Here is a 19,408-nt window from a genome sequence, read left to right on the forward strand (position 1 = left end):
GCGCATGCCGTTGGTGGAGCAGGAGACTCCCCGGCCGCCCAGCGCTGTTTTGCTTACTTGTGACTTGCTCAATTATTTTATAAATTGGAATTTATGCAACCCGGCCCGAGTGGTTGTCAATTTGTCGCGTTTACCTATAACAAACCTGTGCACACCAAGTCAATGCTTAAAGCCCTCTTGCTTTTTGAAGTTGATGTGAGTCACTGATTTGACGGCTCATTGCACCAAAATCTCCCTGGACAAGCTTTTATGCCCTACTGCCAGCCTCAGGCGTGCACGCAAACAGTTAAGACCGCCAGAGGTATTCCTGCCAGCTTCCTTAGTCCCCTCCTGTGCCTCCCTGGTGCTATTAATACAGCAGGCACATGCTCTGACATAGCGTTCCCCAGCAGCGACCAGATAACTTTAATTTGCCCTTTAAACGTCCCTAGCCCAGTGGGCCCCAGGCCTCAGCAGGGCAACATGGCGGCGCTGCCCCGCGCCCCCCGGCGGGGGCGGGCGCAGGGGGGGTCCCAGCCAATGTGCGTACCCCGGGGGGGCACCTCCTCCTATCGCGAGAGGCGGCGGGCTATAAGAGGGGAGGCGAGGGGGCAGGGGTTATTTGGCCGGTGGTGCGCGGCGGCCACTGCGGCGGGGGCGGCCGGGCGGGGAGGCGCGCGGCTCGTTGGCTTTCTCTGGGCAGGGGCTGTCGGACCGGCTGCCAGCATGGGTGACCAAGCGCTCAGCTTCCTCAAGGACTTTTTGGCCGGCGGGATCGCTGCGGCCATCTCCAAGACGGCCGTCGCCCCCATCGAGAGAGTCAAGTTGCTGCTGCAGGTGAGGCGGGGGCGCCGCGGGCGGGCGGCGGCGGGAGCGCCGCGGGGCTGCGCCACAGGTGGGGGCCGGCGCGGCGGGAGCGCGGCGCGGCGGGCGCAGCCGGGCCTGGCTGAATATGGGCAGGCGCCCGCCCGGCTCCGGTTACCGAGGAGCCGCCCGGGCCGCGGCCCCGCCGCGGGGAGGCGGGCGCGGAGCCTGCGCGGCGGGTAACTGCCGCTGCGCCCCTCTCTGCCCCCCTCCTCGCCCTGCTCCCCGCAGGTCCAGCATGCCAGCAAGCAGATCACCGCCGAGAAGCAGTACAAGGGCATCATTGACTGCATTGTCCGCATCCCCAAGGAGCAAGGCATCATCTCCTTCTGGAGAGGCAACCTGGCCAATGTCATCCGGTACTTCCCCACTCAGGCCCTCAACTTCGCCTTCAAGGACAAGTACAAGCAGATCTTCCTGGGGGGAGTGGATAGGCACAAGCAGTTCTGGCGCTACTTCGCAGGGAACCTGGCGTCTGGCGGCGCTGCGGGAGCCACCTCCCTCTGCTTCGTCTACCCGCTGGATTTTGCCAGGACCCGCCTGGCAGCCGATGTGGGCAAAGGGGCAAGTGAGAGGGAGTTCACTGGGCTGGGCGACTGCATTGTCAAGATCTTCAAGTCTGATGGCTTGAAGGGCCTCTACCAAGGATTCAGTGTGTCCGTCCAGGGCATCATCATCTACAGAGCGGCCTATTTTGGGGTTTATGACACTGCCAAGGGTAAGAGGCGGATGGAGAAGTGACTGCAATAAAGGATCCAACCAGCAAAGACTCTCTAGGGCACCCTCTCCTGCAAGGACAAGCAGGTCTTGGCGCAGCACCAGCTCAGGGTGCCAGTGCTGGAATATGCTCAGATGTTTCTGAAATGCATTCCTGCCTCTGTCAACTTGCTGCGCTGAGCAACAGCTCTGTGTTTGTAGAATGTTTTCAGGCGCTTGCCAGTTTATGCCCTCTTCCCCTTTCTTAAGGGTTGTTACATATTGGCTTCTATGGGGGCTTGTTCATGATGCCAGCCTAGAAGTTCTGTAGGAGGGACCTTTTGGTCAACAAGCATGAAGAGGGCTCTAGGTCACAAAACCCTAGAATACTATAAATTTCTTTTACTCATAGCATCTATTAATAGATATGGATGCAGGGAGAAGTTGCAGGCACAGTCCTGTTGCCTTGATTGAGTGACATCTGGGGTGGGTGGGTGACCATTCCCTCCCCAACAATCTTAACCCTTTCTTTCTATACTGACTCTACTCATTTGTTCTTGATGACAGGTATGTTGCCTGATCCCAAGAATGTGCATATTGTTGTGAGCTGGATGATTGCCCAGACTGTCACTGCAGTAGCAGGGCTGGTATCCTACCCTTTTGATACTGTGCGGCGTAGGATGATGATGCAGTCTGGCCGAAAGGGAGGTAAGAGTAAACCTGTTCCTATGGTGTCCCAGCAGCACATAGGAATCCTTAAACACCTATGGGAAACACATTACTGGTTATTTCTTTCCTGTTCACTTAAGAGCTTGAGAGTTGATTTGTTTTGATTGTCATGTAGAGAATTAAAATGACTCTTCATGAATTGATTGCTCAATTTTTTAATATGTGGGTTTTTTGATTACTTAAAGGGGGAGGGGGGGAGGGAGGGGGGAGGATAAGCAAAGTTGAAACAGACTTGCTGTATAGCTCCAAACCTGCTGACCTATATGTCTGTTTCCACAGCTGATATTATGTACAAGGGCACAATTGATTGCTGGAAGAAGATCGCTAAAGATGAAGGATCCAAAGCGTTCTTTAAAGGTGCCTGGTCAAATGTGTTGAGAGGCATGGGTGGAGCTTTTGTATTAGTACTTTATGATGAAATCAAGAAATATGTCTAAAGCTAACATCATGTAGTTCAATTGTTCTCAATCAACTTTTTTAAATATACTATTGTGATTTAATGGACAACAAAATATTTCCTAGGGAAACTGAGAATGGAATTGGAGGAACATATCTGGTTGTGATGAGGATGCATTAATTTGTCCACTATATCACAGTGGCATTTTGTATGAAAAGTCTTCCAACGTTTGTATTGGAACCTGTGTATATATTATATGCCTTCAAATATCAGGTAATGCATCTTGTCTAGAGACAATACTTAAATGTTCTATACCTAGTTTAATATCAAATAATGTGAACTCTGAATAAATTTGACATATTCAAATACCTATTGTGCTAAGTGATGTCTCTAGCTCCGCAACAGCATGATGGCATTCAAAACATGGATTAAAAAGTTTTCTTCTAAAGCTGAACTTAAATCTATTATGTGAAAAGGATGTTTGAAAATACAAATTATACTAAAGCCCCAGGCTGCAAGTTCCTAACTGCATCCCCTTCACTGATAAGTTATGCAATCATGTGGTTGAGGCCCTAATTAAATTTTTTTTCAAACATACTTTGTGGAAGATAGAAATACCATGTTTCAGAAATGACCTATATCTTCACAAAGCAAAAAGTTGTCTGAATGATGTTCAATTGAACTTCAACTGAAATGATGAAATAAATTAATATTAATAAACTTTTTCCTGTTGCTTCCAATGCACAGAACACATTGCAGTTACATGTGCTTTAAGGTGATGGTCTTGTACTCCTTAATTCTGGAATGTTTTGGTTAAAATTTTAAGGAGTAGGTGGAATGGTTACTGGTAATTCTACCACAGCAAAAACAAAGAACCATTTCAGCTTGAGATCACTTAAAAGTTGTATCATAGGTAAACTACCCAATGGATTTAGCTGTTCTGTGGTAATTCATTACATTACCCCTACCTTGAAGTAAGTGTAATGTGTTTTCAACTGATAGTCAAGTTATTGATGCTTATTTTAAGTATTCTGTAATAGAGTTACTCCAATAATGATGTAGCTGGAAGTGTAGTTATCAACGTGAGCTGCTAACTACCAAACAAGAGGCAACAGCTCTTAAATTTCAGATATTGTATACTTGTAAACTGACTAATAGGCTCTCCAATTGGGCAAAGGATGGAAAGTGGGTTGTGCCTATTTCAGTGGTTCAGTTAAACTTTATATAAGCAAGCATATTTGCTTCCTATGTATCCCCTTAGGAAAAGTGGTTAGACTTGAAACAGAGTATTTAATTGTAACACTTATACAAGTAATACCCAAATTGTCAAAAATCCACAAGCCATTTTGTTGAAAGTTCTGGATTGTCCAATGTCATCTGTAGTGCCCTGGGAAGGGGCAAGGGGAAAACAAAATGCAGAAACATAGGTGTTGGAATTGTACTAGATGTATTTGAAGGTAAAAGACTAAGTTACTTGGATAGCTGGCACTTTACACATTGAGTACAAACTTCAGAGCAGATGATGTCTGGGCTAGTACAATTGATGAGATAGTAGTACTACCCTAGTGAAAAGGCTCTCACAGCTTAAAATGGCATTCTGGCAGGTGCCATCCCCTCTGTAAGCTGGCTTTTCTGACACCAGTTCCCTAAGCATTGCTGGATCAGTTCACTGTGTAAGAAGCAAGCTGCTGGAAAGAATATTAGCCCTTGCTCTGTGAAAGAAACTGACTTTAGAGAGTAAATGCAACAAGTCTCCCCAAAAGAGTGTATTCATGGATGGTATCTTGGTTAAAATTGTATATGACTGTTGCAGGACTACAATCATAAAACTTCAGTTGCTTTCAGGGTCTGGGAATGCATTTATGCTATGATTTTCATAAGTGAGTATGCAGATGAGGAGAGAATCTTTAGATTAACTACTTCTGTGAGTAGCAGGAAAGGGAACTGCTCAGAGCAACCCTGAGCCCAGATATTGAGTTTCTGTCTCTCCAAGTTCTACACTTTGGTTTCTAGCTATCCCTTTCTCGTATTTACAATTTACTTGACAGATGCAGGCATTTCCAGCTCCGTGTTAGTTAATATGATCTAGGTGTGCCTGCTATAGATTCAGACTAGCAGCTCTCCTCTCCATGAAGGCAGGGACAAGCTACTAAAACAGTAGCTGCAGGCAACATATGTTCACTTGAAAACAGAAGTGTTTTGGAGAAAAAATGGGTCCTCAAATGAAAGCAGTTTTTAGATTACCCCTCACTTTAATTATCTACACAAAGGAAGTATGGCATGTTGGATGAAGTCTGGTACATTTAAGCTTCCTTACTTAAACCCCAGTACTACTTGGCTTTGGGAGACAGCCTGTTTCCTTGAACTCCCAAGCACATTCTTGTTCCTCTTTTCTTTCCATCATGAGAAATATTACTTCTTTAAGTCTTGTCTGGTCCTTTCATCTCTTTTTCTAGTCACTACCCAAACACTTGCTTCTCTAGATACCTGGTCTGTTTTCTTCCCAGCAGTAACAAACCAGGGCTGTAGCTTATTGAACTATAAGAATGTGAAGAAAACCTCTTCCTACTGTTTTTTAAGGTGCTTGTTTTACAGTGAAGTTAGAAACCTTTACCTGCCTGCTTCTGCCCTTTCTCTTCTCCTCCCCCTTCTTCCCCAACACATTCCCAGTAGTCTCTTAAGAGGCCAGGTCAATCTATATAAAAAAGCCTGCTGACACACTATGATTATTTACTGTTTATTTCACATTGACCTTTCTGAACAGCTTGTGTTTACATGTTTTAGAGGAGGTCCTAGTTTACTACAAAGATGCCTAAGACAATGACAGATTGTAATGCACAGAAGCCTTGGGGGGAATTATGCATGTGAATGAGTAAGAATAAGGAACTTACTTAAGAGGAAGCAAAAGAAACTTCAGATGAGTCAAAATGAAAGAAGTTACTATATACCAGAAAGAAAAAGTAACAAAGAGGGAGTGAAAACTTAAAAATGAGAGCAGGAAGGATCAATGCTGGAAAGTTCAACTGGGGGAAGAGAGAGTACATGAAGTAACCCATTCTGAAGAATACTTACAGGTAAACAGCTCTTCATTTCTACTCAATTGCTTACCAACATGGTGGCAGACTCTAGGCAGTGTTCTCCACAAAGATCCATTTACCGGGGTAAGAGTCCAAAGCTGTTAATTAAATAACTATTATCCTGAAAGCAGCGTTGCACTGAGGCCATGGCACTCAGCAGAAGGCTCGCTGAAAGTGTAAACTAAAATCCAGCCATCATCTCTGCAAAGTCAGAACATACAAGATTTTGCAGAGAAGCTGTAGCTGCTCCTTGAACTCCAGTGGAGTGAGCCCTGGTTGTCACAGACAATTGCTGCTCCTGTCCCAATACTTCCATGCTTTTGTGAGAGATCCTTGTAGACAGTTACTCAGTGAACCTCTCTGCATCAAAATCACTAGTCCTTTATATCTCTCAGACCTGAACACAAGGTAGCCTGTCCTGAATAGCCTGGTAATACACCCTAGTAATTTAGAAAGACAAAGCCCACTTACCATCCAGCAGATGCTGCGCTGCCCAGTTCTGGAAGCGCACTACCTGGGGAGGGAACTGCGGCACACTGATCTTTTGGCCAAGGTGAAGTTAGGAGCTTCAGACAGGCTTGAAAGATAACTCTGTCTCTAAAGAGCACAGCATACTGCAGGGAGTGGGAGGGGAGCAATCTGACACAGATCAAATCTTCCCTGCCTTTCTGGTTAAGGTGAAAGCCTCCACCGCTCTTTTCCTACACTTGTTAGGGAAGAAGCAGCCATCATTTCATCAAGAAAGAGACATGCAGAGGGTCCACATCCTTGACAGAAGGAAAAAAACCTTGCTAAGTCTTTCAAAAACCTGAAGAATCTGTGGGGACAGCACAGTTACCAGGATCAAGTCACACTAAATAATCTAGGATATCAGGGAGATGAGCAACAAAGCAGACTCCCCTACTTACTGCCCCAGGCTGCAAATTACAGCACCTGGCTTCACTTTCTGAAGTCTTTTTCACTTTAAGCAAACAAAATCTCTCAATAACATGTTCTAGTCCTAAGAGCCACTATGTGGAGAGAGCTGAGACCTGTGACTTTTTGTACCTGATCAGAGCTTGAAACAAAATCATGCAGAATGGTATTTTAGGACTCCACACTGAGTAACACAGCTGATCCTGGAATCAGAAGTGACATGGCTGCAAGGATTACTACTGCCAAATCTTGTCGCATTTTGAGTGGGAGGAGAGTTACTGGGAGGCATAGAGGTTTTTTGATCAAGGTTTTGAAACCATGCATTCTGAAGACAAACCAGCTCTGTAACAGAAGTACTAATAAACCCTGCTGATACCTGAAACGAGAAGCTGACCCCAGCATAACGTCAGTCCTGGAAGATGGCTTTCCAGATGTTGATCTGTATTTCTTATTTATTATCAGGTTGAAATGACATGGTTTGTCCACTATTTTGCTCAAGACTGAGCAGACAAACAGCACAAAGACTGCATCTGATGCTCAGTGTACCAGATTTTAAGATTATCCACTTCCCTGTAAAAGGAACCATTTTTTCCTCACAATTTGGCTTAATATAGAATATCATAGTGGAATTATTCATCATCACCTGAGCATGACAGTCCTCACTCCACAGCTAGAAGGCTTGTGATACTTCACTGCCCTCATCACCACACTGATGCATAGACAGCACTCCAAGGGAAAGCACAAACTCTGCGACCTGTTAGAAGAATCTCATGCTTTTACAGGGGGTTCATCCTCAAGCTCATTTGATGACAATCGGGATAATACAGTCCAAAGTTGTATCTGCATATATCATAGACAGTATTGTATGAATGTAGTTAGCCATTTGCTTTAGGACAATCAGATAAACCCTCATCTGAGTGACAGGATGGCAGTAGAGATGTCTCAGGATTTTCAGTAAAGGCTGTAAGCAATCTGATGGAAGACAGGCTCTGGCACAGGGAAAAGCCTATACGCTTCACCTGACGAACGGCCTTGTCCTATTCTTCCAATTTACCTTGAGTCTCTTGGATTGTCCGGGACTAACAGTGAATTCTAAATGACTCGGCTGTCTGTGGGAAAGTGCCCTTCACATTTCAGCTGTCCAGGCAGAGATGTATCATCAGCCCTCCTTCTCATATGGTCACAGATCTGAGCTAGGACCTTCATTAACACCACTGGTATCGTAGGAATATCGTACAGCAGAACCCTGTCCTGGAAGGAGTACAGCCCACAATGAAGCATGGATACCTCCAGAGCAAAAACAGGACAGAGGCAGCATAGTCCATTTCTCACACTGTGATTAACAGCATGCTCCAGTGCTGTCATGAAAACTGGTGATCCTGCCACTTCAGCAGGGAGACTGGTTCCTATCTCAGGCTGTGCGTCAAACCAGTGTGAAGAGGTTCATTGATGGAAGAAGGGAAGCAGCTCCTAAATTCCTTTCAAAGAGATCTGGAGGGAAAAAATGAAAGAAAAGAACATAAAACGACAGCTTACCCCCCCCCCCAAAAAAAAAGTATTAGAAGCAGGATTTGATAAGAAAAATTTGATAATGAGATGATTTTTAATTGCTGATCTTAAACAGATATCTGGGTTATGGCCTGATATTTTAGTATAGAAAAACCCACTGCAGCAACCTAAAAGATTTGATCAGTAAAAATACTTCTGCCAAGGAATGAAGGGAAACTGAACAGATAAATTTTACCTCTTGATGACTGCCTTCTTTTTAAAAGCATAATAGATTTGGCAGTGTAATCTCCTTTTAACTTGATGAAGACCTGTCAATATAGCTTATTGAAAGAAAAACAAACAAACAAACGCCACTAACAGGGAAAATGGATCAGTTAAACTGATTCTTTATGTTTTCCTCCACTACACGTAGTATGAAACATTTAACATTTCTCCCACTACATCCTTTGCAATTTAATATCAAACATAAAATTCTGTAAGAAGCCAATGCAATGACAAACATATTTCATGGTAAATATTTTATTTCTTACAATTTACAAAAAAAGTGACATACAAAATTGACAGTCTTACATACCAAAGTTAAATAAAATAAAATGAAGTGATTAAAAGTAATCCATTCTGAATTTCTTCACAGAAAATAATTATCATACAAACATTTAAAAGTATTTAAAGCACAACCCTGATATTCACATTCAAGGACAAAAATTTTTAAGTAGTGAATAATTTTAACAAGCACAATAGTACAGCAGCACTATGCAAAAAAATGCTATATAGTCCCTATCAATGAATAATAATTGCAAAAAAATTGTTTGCCACAATGCTGCTTTCAGTTGAAAATAAATTATCAAATATTGTCAAACAGCTAAATTTGATCAGGTTAACAGGTGCAAAAGCTCTGCCAAATTATCATACAGGACCAAGTGACAAGTATGTTACAATACAAAATACCTACAAGCTAAGCCCTTATGCAAGCATGAGCAAAGAAAAATAAACTTTCCTTTTTGTAGGGCTAAGACCCAGCCTTACTGAATACAGCTTTCCCCCCCCCCCCCCTTTATGCATAATACAAGGAGATTTCCTGTGTATCTCCCGGGAAGAAGCTGGGGAAGCAAGCAGGATTCCAGCAATATCCATGGATAGTGGCATCACAATTTATGCTCTTTATAAGACTAAGGGCCTACAAAATAAGCTCACTGAAAGTTTGCCTTTATGCATAGAAATAAAGCATATCACCTACTATTTGCTATTACCAATTCCATCAAATTTTACACCTCTTATAAATGGAAGTTGATGCTGAAGCCTATCTGACACTACTTCAAATATTTGGTACAAACATAACATTAAAAAGATAGGTTAAGGAGCATAACTTAAAATTTTATTTCAGTTTCCTACTGCATCTTTTTTTTTTTAATCCTGGTTAATCGTTGCTCTCAAATCAGATGTTCAAGTTTCCCACAGCTCCGGTTTATACCTCTCAACTGAGAAGGACAATGATTTGTGAACGCAGGGACATGAAATACTTTCCTTGCTCACTATTCTCTAGCTTGAGAAATACCTAAAACTTACAGTTGTTTAAACTGAATCTGAAACTGCTGTTCACTTCAGACTTCAATCTTTTTCCCCCATTGGTGTTCATATAACATCAAATGCTTCTTTCCTGCACAAAGGTCCTAATACAATTTTCCAAGTTATTTTAAATCTGGAAGTGATGCAGCCTTGAGTACAAAACAAATGCTCATCACCTGGACATGCAGTAATACAAAATCTGCTTTTCCCCACTTCATGCTGCTATAAAAAGGAGATTCTCTCAGCCATAAGAACATGACCTATAGAGTCCTGAAGGCTTACCCTAAGCAAGAATGAAAAGCAAGGACAATCTAGAAATTAAGTATATTCTTAAAAGTTTAATGCAATTTAAAAAATAACTTTTCTTTTTTTTAAAGATTTTCTTTACATCTTGGGCCCATAGTGCAACAGTTCCATCCTTCCCCTTCACAGATACAAATTCCACTTACGATTTGAGAATAAAATAATTAGGAATTTCTAACTTCACTTGTCTGTTTAAATACCTCATTCTCTTTCATAAATACTTTTCACAGCAAACACTGATTAAAGTGAAAAAGTTAATTTAAAACCATTCTATAAGCAATTACTTCATATGCAATGCATTTTAATCAGCAAACAATGCAGGGAAGATTCTTGCACAGAGAATTTACAAAAGCACTAGAAATAGAAATCTCAGGATCATCTCAGCATGTGAGGCAAAGAACACGCTTATAACCAAGCGGCACGAACATTAGTGGGTTTAGGTCTCTGTAATGCCCCACTGGACAAATCAGACACAGGTTTTTCATTCCTATGGCTCGCTGTACTCGATACACTGGATGCCCTTGAAGTGCCTTCTGTTAACACACACACAAAAAAAGTAAGAATGTTTACGCTGGGTACAATAGGTGACTTCCTGCTATATGATTACTGTAACACTCATTACCATAGTTTTGAGAGGAAAAAAAAAAAAAACATGGTAAGTTAAATACAAAACCAAAATGTTATGATTGTTTGCAAATGGTTGGGACAAGGAATTCAAGCATAATGCAGTGGTTCTTAATCCGATATATACAGGTCCCTGGGGACTCATGATCTACTTCCAAAGGTTACACAAAAAATTTCTAAGTGAAGCAAGTCTACTGTCAGTATTTGCTGAATGAGGATTTTTTCTTTTCCTTTTTTTGATAAAGGCTACTAGTGATTTGAGAAATGCTTCTTTACAACAGTGATTTTTTAACCTTACTGGCAAAGATTACTAACAAGATGACTTATCAGAAATTTAAAATGGTAAATAAACAAGTCATAGCCATCATGCTTTTGGTATGATTAAAAAAAAAATCACTTTATTGAGTTCTGTGTGATAAATCATCAATCTAAGGAAGATGGAGAAAGGAACTTACTATTCTTAGCAATAACTGCTTCACAATTCTGAATTGTAAAAAGATAGAGAAACACATGCATAGAAATGCAAGAATCTGCAACCTCATAGTACTCACTCGAGGGGCTAAGCTGGCTGAAAGCAGATTTTCCTCTTCTTGCAGATGGTGAAGAACTTAGATAACTCATCTGGCGCTGATAGTCCATCAATTGTTCAGAACACCTCATACCAGCTGTTGGTTTCACTGCTTCCAGTCTTTTCAGAAAAGCCTTAGTATCAAAGAAAATATCATCAAGAAGGAGAAAAAATAAGAAGCTACAAAATAAGCATTTACAAACTTATTTTTATTTGTACTGAGAAAATAACAGTTTTTAAACATTGTTCATCCCCCCACAATCAGCATGAACAATGCCACTGGTGACCAGCATATGCTATTCTGCTCACATCCAATTCTTTTTACACTGCTATAATAAGACAAAAGTAGTATGTAGCCACTACACATCATCTGTTCTATGCTGAGTACTTCTTTAGTACCCCATATTTCTCCATACCTTATGATGACTTGAAACTACACATCTGTTTGGTGGTGGTAAAGATGGCAGGAATATGCACCGCTTGCTTCTAGTCCCACCCTTGGTTTCTCCTCTCTTCTTCTAGAGTTAAATTTCAGGGAGGATAAGAAGATTTTTTTTAATCTTCACTTTGTAAACCTACTCAGACCATTTTATATTATCCTACAAGGTCCCCAAGGAGAACTACTGACCTCAATTCTGTGAAAGTAGTGTCAAAAGGAAAGCACAAACATCCATTTGGCACTGATATTTGTGTTATTTTTAAAGTAATTTTAAGAGACTCTAGAAGAAATTATTGTTCTAGATATAGTTCCCTCTTGTAGAAATTGACCCTGGCAACCATGCAGCCCGCATAGAGCCAGAACAGTTACTTGCACAGTATTTGTAAGATACAGTTTCCCATCCTTCCCAACTACTTTTACTTGAAATAAGATGTATTGGTTTAAAAACTTTCCCTAACGTTATAAAAAAGAACTCGATGGTAAGACAAATTAGGAAGGACCCAGTTGCATACAACTTACAGTCAACAGCTTAACATTTTTAATGCATTTGGTCTCCAGTGTTTGCCATTCCCTCAGCTAAGTCACGCTTGATGACCTAGCAACTTTTGGCAATGAGGCAACCATCGTTGATCAGGGTTATGACATGCATCCTGTCATGCAGATGACAATGCGATATGTCTCAATGAGAGACAATGCAAACTGCAATTACACAAGTCTCCAAAGTACACAAATAGCTCTATTAATAAGGGTGTATTATCTAGGTACATATATGGTAGAAGCCAAGAATCTGTACAGCCAAACTTTGAAATGATCATTCTTTCCTCCCTTCCTTCAGTTATGATTTTTTTTTTTTTGAGGAATAACAATTTTTTCAGAAAGTGATTTGAGAAACAGTACAGTATTCACAAGATGTCAGTTGTCATTGTCTAGCTGTAATAGGAATCTACAAACTTTCGGAGTTTATGCATGGGAACTGGAAACCTACACGGAGCGTGCAAGAGAGAAAGGACAAGTCATTTGGGCTCTGACGTCGTATGTCACGTGCTTGCATCAAGTGCCAGTCAGTTCATTGTTGAGTGGAAATACCTAAGTAAGCAAAAGTCAAAGGAAGGACTTAAGCTAGAAATAGCTCTTTGCTAAAGCTAGGTGCAGAACATGAAATGGTAGACTTGTCTCTAAACGTTACATCCAACATTTTACATACAACTACATACATTTAAACTTACAAAGATCACTATGATTTACCTCCAATATTAAAAATAGAACCTCTCAAAATACTCAGCTCCATCATGAACAGAGAGCTAAATTATAGAAGTGACATTCTTTTCCTGTGAAAGCCAAGCATGTTTCAAGTCTGCATTCCAACTGCAACTGCTTCATACAACTTACATACCATAATATTGCAGTAATTTCAGGCTTAATTCCTAACCTGCACATCTGCAAACGCCCATTTTATTCTGGTTTAAAAGCAATTCTCTGCTTTTACTTTTATGCCTGTAATTTGACAAGCATCAAATCCCCATTAGTAAAGCAAAAAAAGACCTCTCATTAGTACTAAAAAAATACTTTTAAAGCAGATTAACACTGGGCATTATACAAGCCTTATTTATGAAGACAGCAGAAACGTATTATGTGGTACAGAAGGGCTCCCATCATTACTCCAAGAAAACCTCTTCTAAAGGAGGAGAGGATAGTTTCTCTGGTACCTTACTCTCTGCTGAGAATTGCACCAAGAGCATGTTAACTTGTATGCTATTTGCAGTTAAGAATTTTGCAATTTGACGAACAGCCTACTGCATTCAGAAATGAACTCATCAACACACTGAAATGTCAGTCCTGACCTATTAAATCCATAACTCAGAACTAATCTGATTCTTACATTTTTATTACAAACACTTTAAGATTACAATACTTAACTGAACAACTAACTTGTACAATGGTGTTAAATTATGTTTTTTCAGCTACACATTTAAATTTGCCAATTCTTTGATTATGTTCTCCTTAAAACAGCATCTTGAGAAATGGACTGAAGAGTATTGCCACTTTCCTTGTTCAAGTGCTACTTCTCTTTAGCCATAATCTTATATCACTAAAATAAGTGGAAACTTTGTCATTGACCTTAATGACTGAAGAATCAGGTCACATAACATAATCCCACTGTTCAGAACCAACCATGTTCCTGATCAGGTTTAAGGAGAAAAATGACTAACAAATGCATAAATTGCAGCAATGCCATTAGTTGCTCTTAATTATGTTGTAGCTGCTTAGTTGATTCAAGCTCAGCAAGACTGCATTAGTATTCAAGTAAATCAATGATTTTCACAACTGTTTTCTCCTCTGCCATGAAAAAAAACAAAACAAAAAAACAAAAAAACCCACCAACCACATGCCCACACCCACCCACAAACCTGTCATATCACTGATAATCTCCCAGTTTGGCAAAAGCCTCCCAAGGCTTCTATTCTCCTCTCCCCCCCATCTTTTATTATGCTACTGAGTTTACAATAAAAGTAGAATAAAAACAAACAAAACATAGAAAGTGTTCCTACATGATTAACCTCTAAGAATAGGATTATTCTTTATAAATCTAGACTTCTAGCGTCTATAAAGACATTAACGTATATGTTGTCAATAACTGAAGCAAATATGAGATCGCCAACAACTGGAGAACAGAACCACCACACACCTCATTAAGGATTGGTGCTATATGGTAGACTAAGATAAATGTTGTTAGTTCAACTGTTGGCTTATTAGGAGAGCACTAAACCTAATCCTAGTGCTCTCTGTCAAAGAAAAAAAAAAGTCAGCTTTTCCAAAGCTATTTTGAAAAGAAAGAAAGAAAAAAAAAAAAACACATTGAAAAATGCAGCCCTCCCAAATTCATTTCAGAGAGAAAGTAGCAACTGCTACTTTTCTTCCTCTTACTTTGCTTTTCAAATGCATGAAGACTTCAATTTCACCTCCACTGAATCCTAACCAGCTGACTGGTGTGCCTTGACAGCTGTTCAAATTTATTTATACTATGCCTCCTCTAATGTCACTCATATTAGAGTGACCCCACTGTCCCTTTGCGGAGTTCAGGTGGGGGTAGGGGAAGAAGATAACAGTGCATTCAAGGACACCTTTTTGTTCTTGTCTACATAGGGATTTGTAATTTTCTTCAATTGCCAGTTGCATTAATTAACTCTAGGCTGACAAGCTCTAAATGTCAAAAAACCCCTTAAAGTTCTTTAATCTACAGAAAAGTCTTTTTAACTGAATACTTGTCGTATTTATGTGTGACTGGCATCCACACAAAGTGAGCTGAAAGTACAACCAAGCAGAAAACTGAGCAGTGTGCTGAATAACCAAAGTTTTCCTTGAACCCAGCAATTAGTCTGCATTATAATTACTACAGCAATGTTCAGGAATCTCAAGCCTGGGCCAGGAACCAGCAGACCAGAAAAGATTTGTCCACAAAAAGGCCATAGCCTACATGCTATGATCGCCTAATTGCACTACGTTGGCACTATACTGCAGTATATTTTAGGCAGGCATGGCCGTGCACCAATCCCAAATTCTGATACCTTCCCCTGATACCTGCCCCTGAGAGGATGGGGGCAACAGCATTCTTTCCTTGCACTGGACTTTGTCATCCTGGGAACTAGGGACATTTTATGTTAGTTTTGGCATAAAATGGCTTTGAACCCGGTAAGTGAAAGTATTTTATAAAGCCCTGTCTACCAGAGCTTGCAAGGAGCCATCAACCCAACACCAGTATTTCTGAGCACCCAAGAAGTCCCAGAAGACTGCGTTTTCTTTTAGAACTGCATTCCCTGCAGCTGTCTCCCCCAGCCCGAGACCAGAAAGGCAGAACAACCTTGGTGCTCGTCCCACAGCCACATACGTGTAGGCAGCAACTGAGGCCTAAAGCTCACCGACCTGGGGGCAGTCCCTGGGGAAGGGAGAAAGCCAAGGCAGAGGAAAGGCAGTGCAGAACAGATGGTGGGAGGAAGGCGAAAGGAGCCCGAGCACAACCCCGCTGTGCCAGCGCCCTCCCTCTCCTGTTTCTTCCCCAGCCCCAGCAGTTATCTCCTCTCTGGTAGCAGTGATGCAGGTGGCACAGGAAGCGTGGTGCAGCATGGTACAGGAGTGAAGGTTGTGGCTCAAGCTATGTTCTCTGTGTGCGTGGTGGCAGCTGGTTAGATGGATGACCAGAAGCACAAACTCTCCCTCGTCCTTTTTTCCCCATCCCATTACTGCAGCCCATCAGCACATTAAACCAAGTGGAGCCAAACAAATGCATTAAGGCAGCTGAACGGTGCTTCCTTTTCTAAAGGAAGTTCAGATTTTCCAGCAAGACCACAGCAGGCCAGACTGCAGGAGAAGAGGAGCGGTTTGGCTGGAGGATCTCTGTGCTGGTAGAGGCCAGGCCGACCAGAGGTAGTGGGGGAAAACCTTAATGGCATCCACAGCGCAGAGGTCTCTGACAGCAGACTCAGGGAGGCAAGCAGGTGGAAAGGAAGACGGTCCCTGCAGAGAACTGCACTATGTGATTTGGAGATGGGTGAGAGAGGGTGACCATACTGCAACCGGGATCAGAGTTAGATCTGCTGGGGTTTAGGGTACATTTGGGGTAAGTTTGAGGAGGGGGAATGAGCAATATTGATTGTTATGTGCAGTGAAACAGAAAAGCATAGGAAGGGAAGAAAGCACAGGATTGTGTGGAAAAGCCAAACCACCACAGAAAAGAACATCCCCGTCCCCCTTGATCTAAGGTTTGAGAATTGCTGTCCTAGACCTGCTGAGGCTTCCCAGTGAACTTCCAACATAAACTGCAGAGATCACTTGTGCACTAGGAACTGGGCTGAGCACAGCAGCTTAGCTCACTAAGGTCGCCTAACACCTAAACCCAGCTCAGGGATATAGATAGCTAAATACACACACACACACCCCAATATATATACACACGTGTATAGGCATGTATGCATGTATATATACACACACACACTTTTATACGTATATTTTTTTAAAGCAACAACATGGATAGAATTACTTTAAGTTTCAATTAAGTAATTCAGGACTGGGATGGTGACTGCAAATCTGTATTTCATGATCCACAAATACTCATCTGTTATACCAGTCCAGATTTTACAGACTCTGCAGTTCAGATCACAAGTTTCCAGCCTACAAATTGAAAGTTGAGTATTTTATCTCTACTGGCAAAAATTGTAATTAACATGTCAATACAGACAGAGATACATACCCACAGACACTGGAAAAAAGCAATGCATCAGTCACACTTATGTCCCTTTCCACTGGAGGAGATGGGGCAAGGAGTATCTTCAGACACAAAAGCGGATTGTTTTCTGGATCAACAGCATCCTCTAATGGCAAGAGCCACACTCTTGTCTTGCTAACTTGCAAGAGCAATCAAAAGCAGGCTTCACTTAGGAAAGCAGAGCCAAAAGCATCAAGTGGAAAAATTGGACATTAATTTTAATGACGATCTATTTTGCTGATTGTACTTTTTCCATAAATTCCTACTCACCACATTGTAACCACTGTTCTTCAGAGCAATACATCTTTCTAGTCCACCACAGCTCTCCCTAGCAGAGCCTGTGGGGGGGAACATATGTTTCATGTACTTCCTTGTGCCTTTTCACCAAGCTAGAGAGCCAAACCACTTCAACTCCTCTCTAACTTCCTAATACCTGAATTACTTGCTCTGCATCAGCCTCAGATGCTAAATGCCTGCACCAGAAAACAAGCTGCTTTTCTGCAAACAGTAATTATAGGCATTACTCAAGAATCGCTAGTGGAACAAGTGAAAGTTTTCCCTAGACATCTCTGCTTTTGACTTTGCACCTGACTTTGCATTCTCCCTGCACAGGCTACAAGATAACCAGTCTATCTCTATAGATAGACAGACTCTATGGACAGAACAGGAGGAAGGGGACAGGAAGGAACAAGAGCACTTAATACTAAGCTTGTCTTTATGCCTAGAGATGACACTCAGCCTTTTCTAGAGTCTGAGAAACCTTTCTGGGGTGTTAACAGCAACTTGAGATTGAAGGGGTCATAGAATGAAATCGTGTGAAAGGTCCAGGTGGCTGAGAAAAATATTTTCTCCTCTCAGCAGAGGACTAATCCAAGTAGTTTGCTGAGGGGAATAAAACTGTGAGGGGAATAAACTAAATGACATTAATGGAGCTCAGTCAGCAGAGGTAAAGTCCAACATCTCCACTACAGAATGACTGGAGATGGACGATAGCACAGACTATCCAAGAAGATCCTGGCAAGCAAGGTTCCTGCGACTATAGATTTCTCTTTCTGAATTATTCGCAGAAACCTGCCTCCTTCCACAACAAACATTTTACACAGGTGTATCAAGCAGCATATCCAGGGATCATTAAGCACAGTTACTCTTGAAAAAGGCCAGACACCTACATTTAAAGGCCTGTAACAAGTACCTCAGGTCTTGCATTAAAAAATAAACAAAACAAAAAAAACCCACTTACCAAGAAATAAAAGAAAGACTGATAAGGAAGTTCGATGGAATTCCAGCTCTAATTTAGAAAGGTGAAGAAAACTGCTGACCAGAAGAAAATAACAAAACAAAACAAAACCAAAAATCGCAGAGCACATACTTTTAGCTATGTAATGCAAAAAAAAAAAAAAAAAGATGAATGGGCAGGGCAGGGCAGCTCCTTCATTTAGTCTCTGAGAGAAGCATGTCATACTCATAATCCCAACAGGTACCGCTAGAAAAAAATCAGTATGTTACAACTGTGATGCTCTGGATGCACACACACTTCAAATAGAATAAGTAAGTACACAGAATTGCTGGAAGATGAAAGAAACGTTAAACAAAACATAACAGCTGTACTAGTGACCCACTCTTCTGAAGAGAAGAGAGCAAAAATATATCATCATGCATTTGGGGAATGAACAGACCAAATTTTTTTATAGTCTAAAATAGCATGATGTCCTAACATAAATTCTAAGAAATTACTTTGAAGACAAAAGTTTCCACTCATGTTCCTGTAGTTAATGCCTTAATAACTAAAGCATAAATGAATAAGTAACTGAAGGTTATTAATTCTTGAACTTCAAGCAATCACTACTCATCTCTAATGTATTAAAAAATAGCAACATGTGAAATGATCAACTAGATTTAAGCCTGCTGAATTTTTGAACCAAAAGTTGCAAAGGCAAGACATTTTTGAATAAAATATTGCAATAAATTGAAAGAGAAGGCACTTACGGACTTGAGTAAGTGGAAGTACATTATAAGTTATTATGCACATTGATATTACAATAAGTATCTAATATGCTATATTACATAAAAATATATGATTACTACTAGATGGCAAGAAACTGTGACACAGCACTCCCTTCCTGCTGTCTAACAACATACTCTTATGAGCAAAGTCCATGTGAAAGAGCAAGTCCTGCTTTCAACACCTTAAAAATAATCATCATCATCATCATCCCACAGCATGTGGGGAAAATTCTCTTAAACTAGTTAAAGACACATAAGTCTAAAAACATTTCTTCCCCAGGTAATACAGAACATCAAGCATCTATAACACATATTCATGTCAAATTCTTTCAATTAAAGTAAAAAAAAAAAAAAAAAAAAAAAAATCAAACCACTGCAAATATAACCTAATAAAATGTCCCATCACAACAAAATCCAGACTGACAAGGGCATGGAAAGACGTAAATAAGGAAAATATACCCTGGTATATCTACAGAAA

The 19,408-nt window shown here is 41.1% G+C and overlaps 2 protein-coding genes across 5 annotated transcripts in view; one reads left to right on the forward strand and one right to left on the reverse strand.

The window, feature by feature from the left end:
• The first annotated feature begins 618 nt into the window (after positions 1–618).
• On the forward strand, positions 619–3,389 carry SLC25A4 (solute carrier family 25 member 4). Its single transcript, XM_067297139.1, has 4 exons — positions 619–816; positions 1,075–1,561; positions 2,107–2,247; positions 2,548–3,389. The coding sequence occupies exons 1-4, from the start codon at positions 706–708 to the stop codon at positions 2,703–2,705; spliced, it is 897 nt and encodes a 298-aa protein (XP_067153240.1). The 5' UTR covers positions 619–705; the 3' UTR covers positions 2,706–3,389.
• A 1,999-nt stretch (positions 3,390–5,388) lies between these two features.
• Positions 5,389–19,408, reverse strand: part of CFAP97 (cilia and flagella associated protein 97) — a 38,464-nt gene continuing 24,444 nt past the window's right edge. For 2 of the 4 annotated variants that reach the window (XM_067297976.1, XM_013942126.2), the window contains 3 exons: positions 11,644–11,745; positions 11,211–11,361; positions 8,693–10,568 (listed from right to left, as the gene is read on the reverse strand). In XM_067297976.1, coding sequence (XP_067154077.1) covers positions 10,441–10,568; positions 11,211–11,361; positions 11,644–11,745 — 381 coding nt within the window. In that variant the 3' untranslated portion in view covers positions 8,693–10,440. Of the gene's footprint in view, positions 8,149–8,692; positions 10,569–11,210; positions 11,362–11,643; positions 11,746–19,408 lie in introns of those variants that run through there. The other 2 variants (XM_013942128.2, XM_013942130.2) reach the window with 2 other exon arrangements.

This window comes from Apteryx mantelli, chromosome 5 (assembly GCF_036417845.1).
Source record: "Apteryx mantelli isolate bAptMan1 chromosome 5, bAptMan1.hap1, whole genome shotgun sequence".
NCBI lineage: Eukaryota > Metazoa > Chordata > Aves > Apterygiformes > Apterygidae > Apteryx > Apteryx mantelli.

Bases quoted from the DNA above. Each gene is read 5' to 3' on its own strand.
- SLC25A4 (XM_067297139.1), top strand. From the start codon at position 706: ATGGGTGACCAAGCGCTCAGCTTCCTCAAGGACTTTTTGGCCGGCGGG. The intron at 1,562-2,106 runs GTAAGAGGCGGA...TCTTGATGACAG, and splicing joins GGTTTATGACACTGCCAAGG to GTATGTTGCCTGATCCCAAG. The intron at 2,248-2,547 runs GTAAGAGTAAAC...CTGTTTCCACAG, and splicing joins GCAGTCTGGCCGAAAGGGAG to CTGATATTATGTACAAGGGC.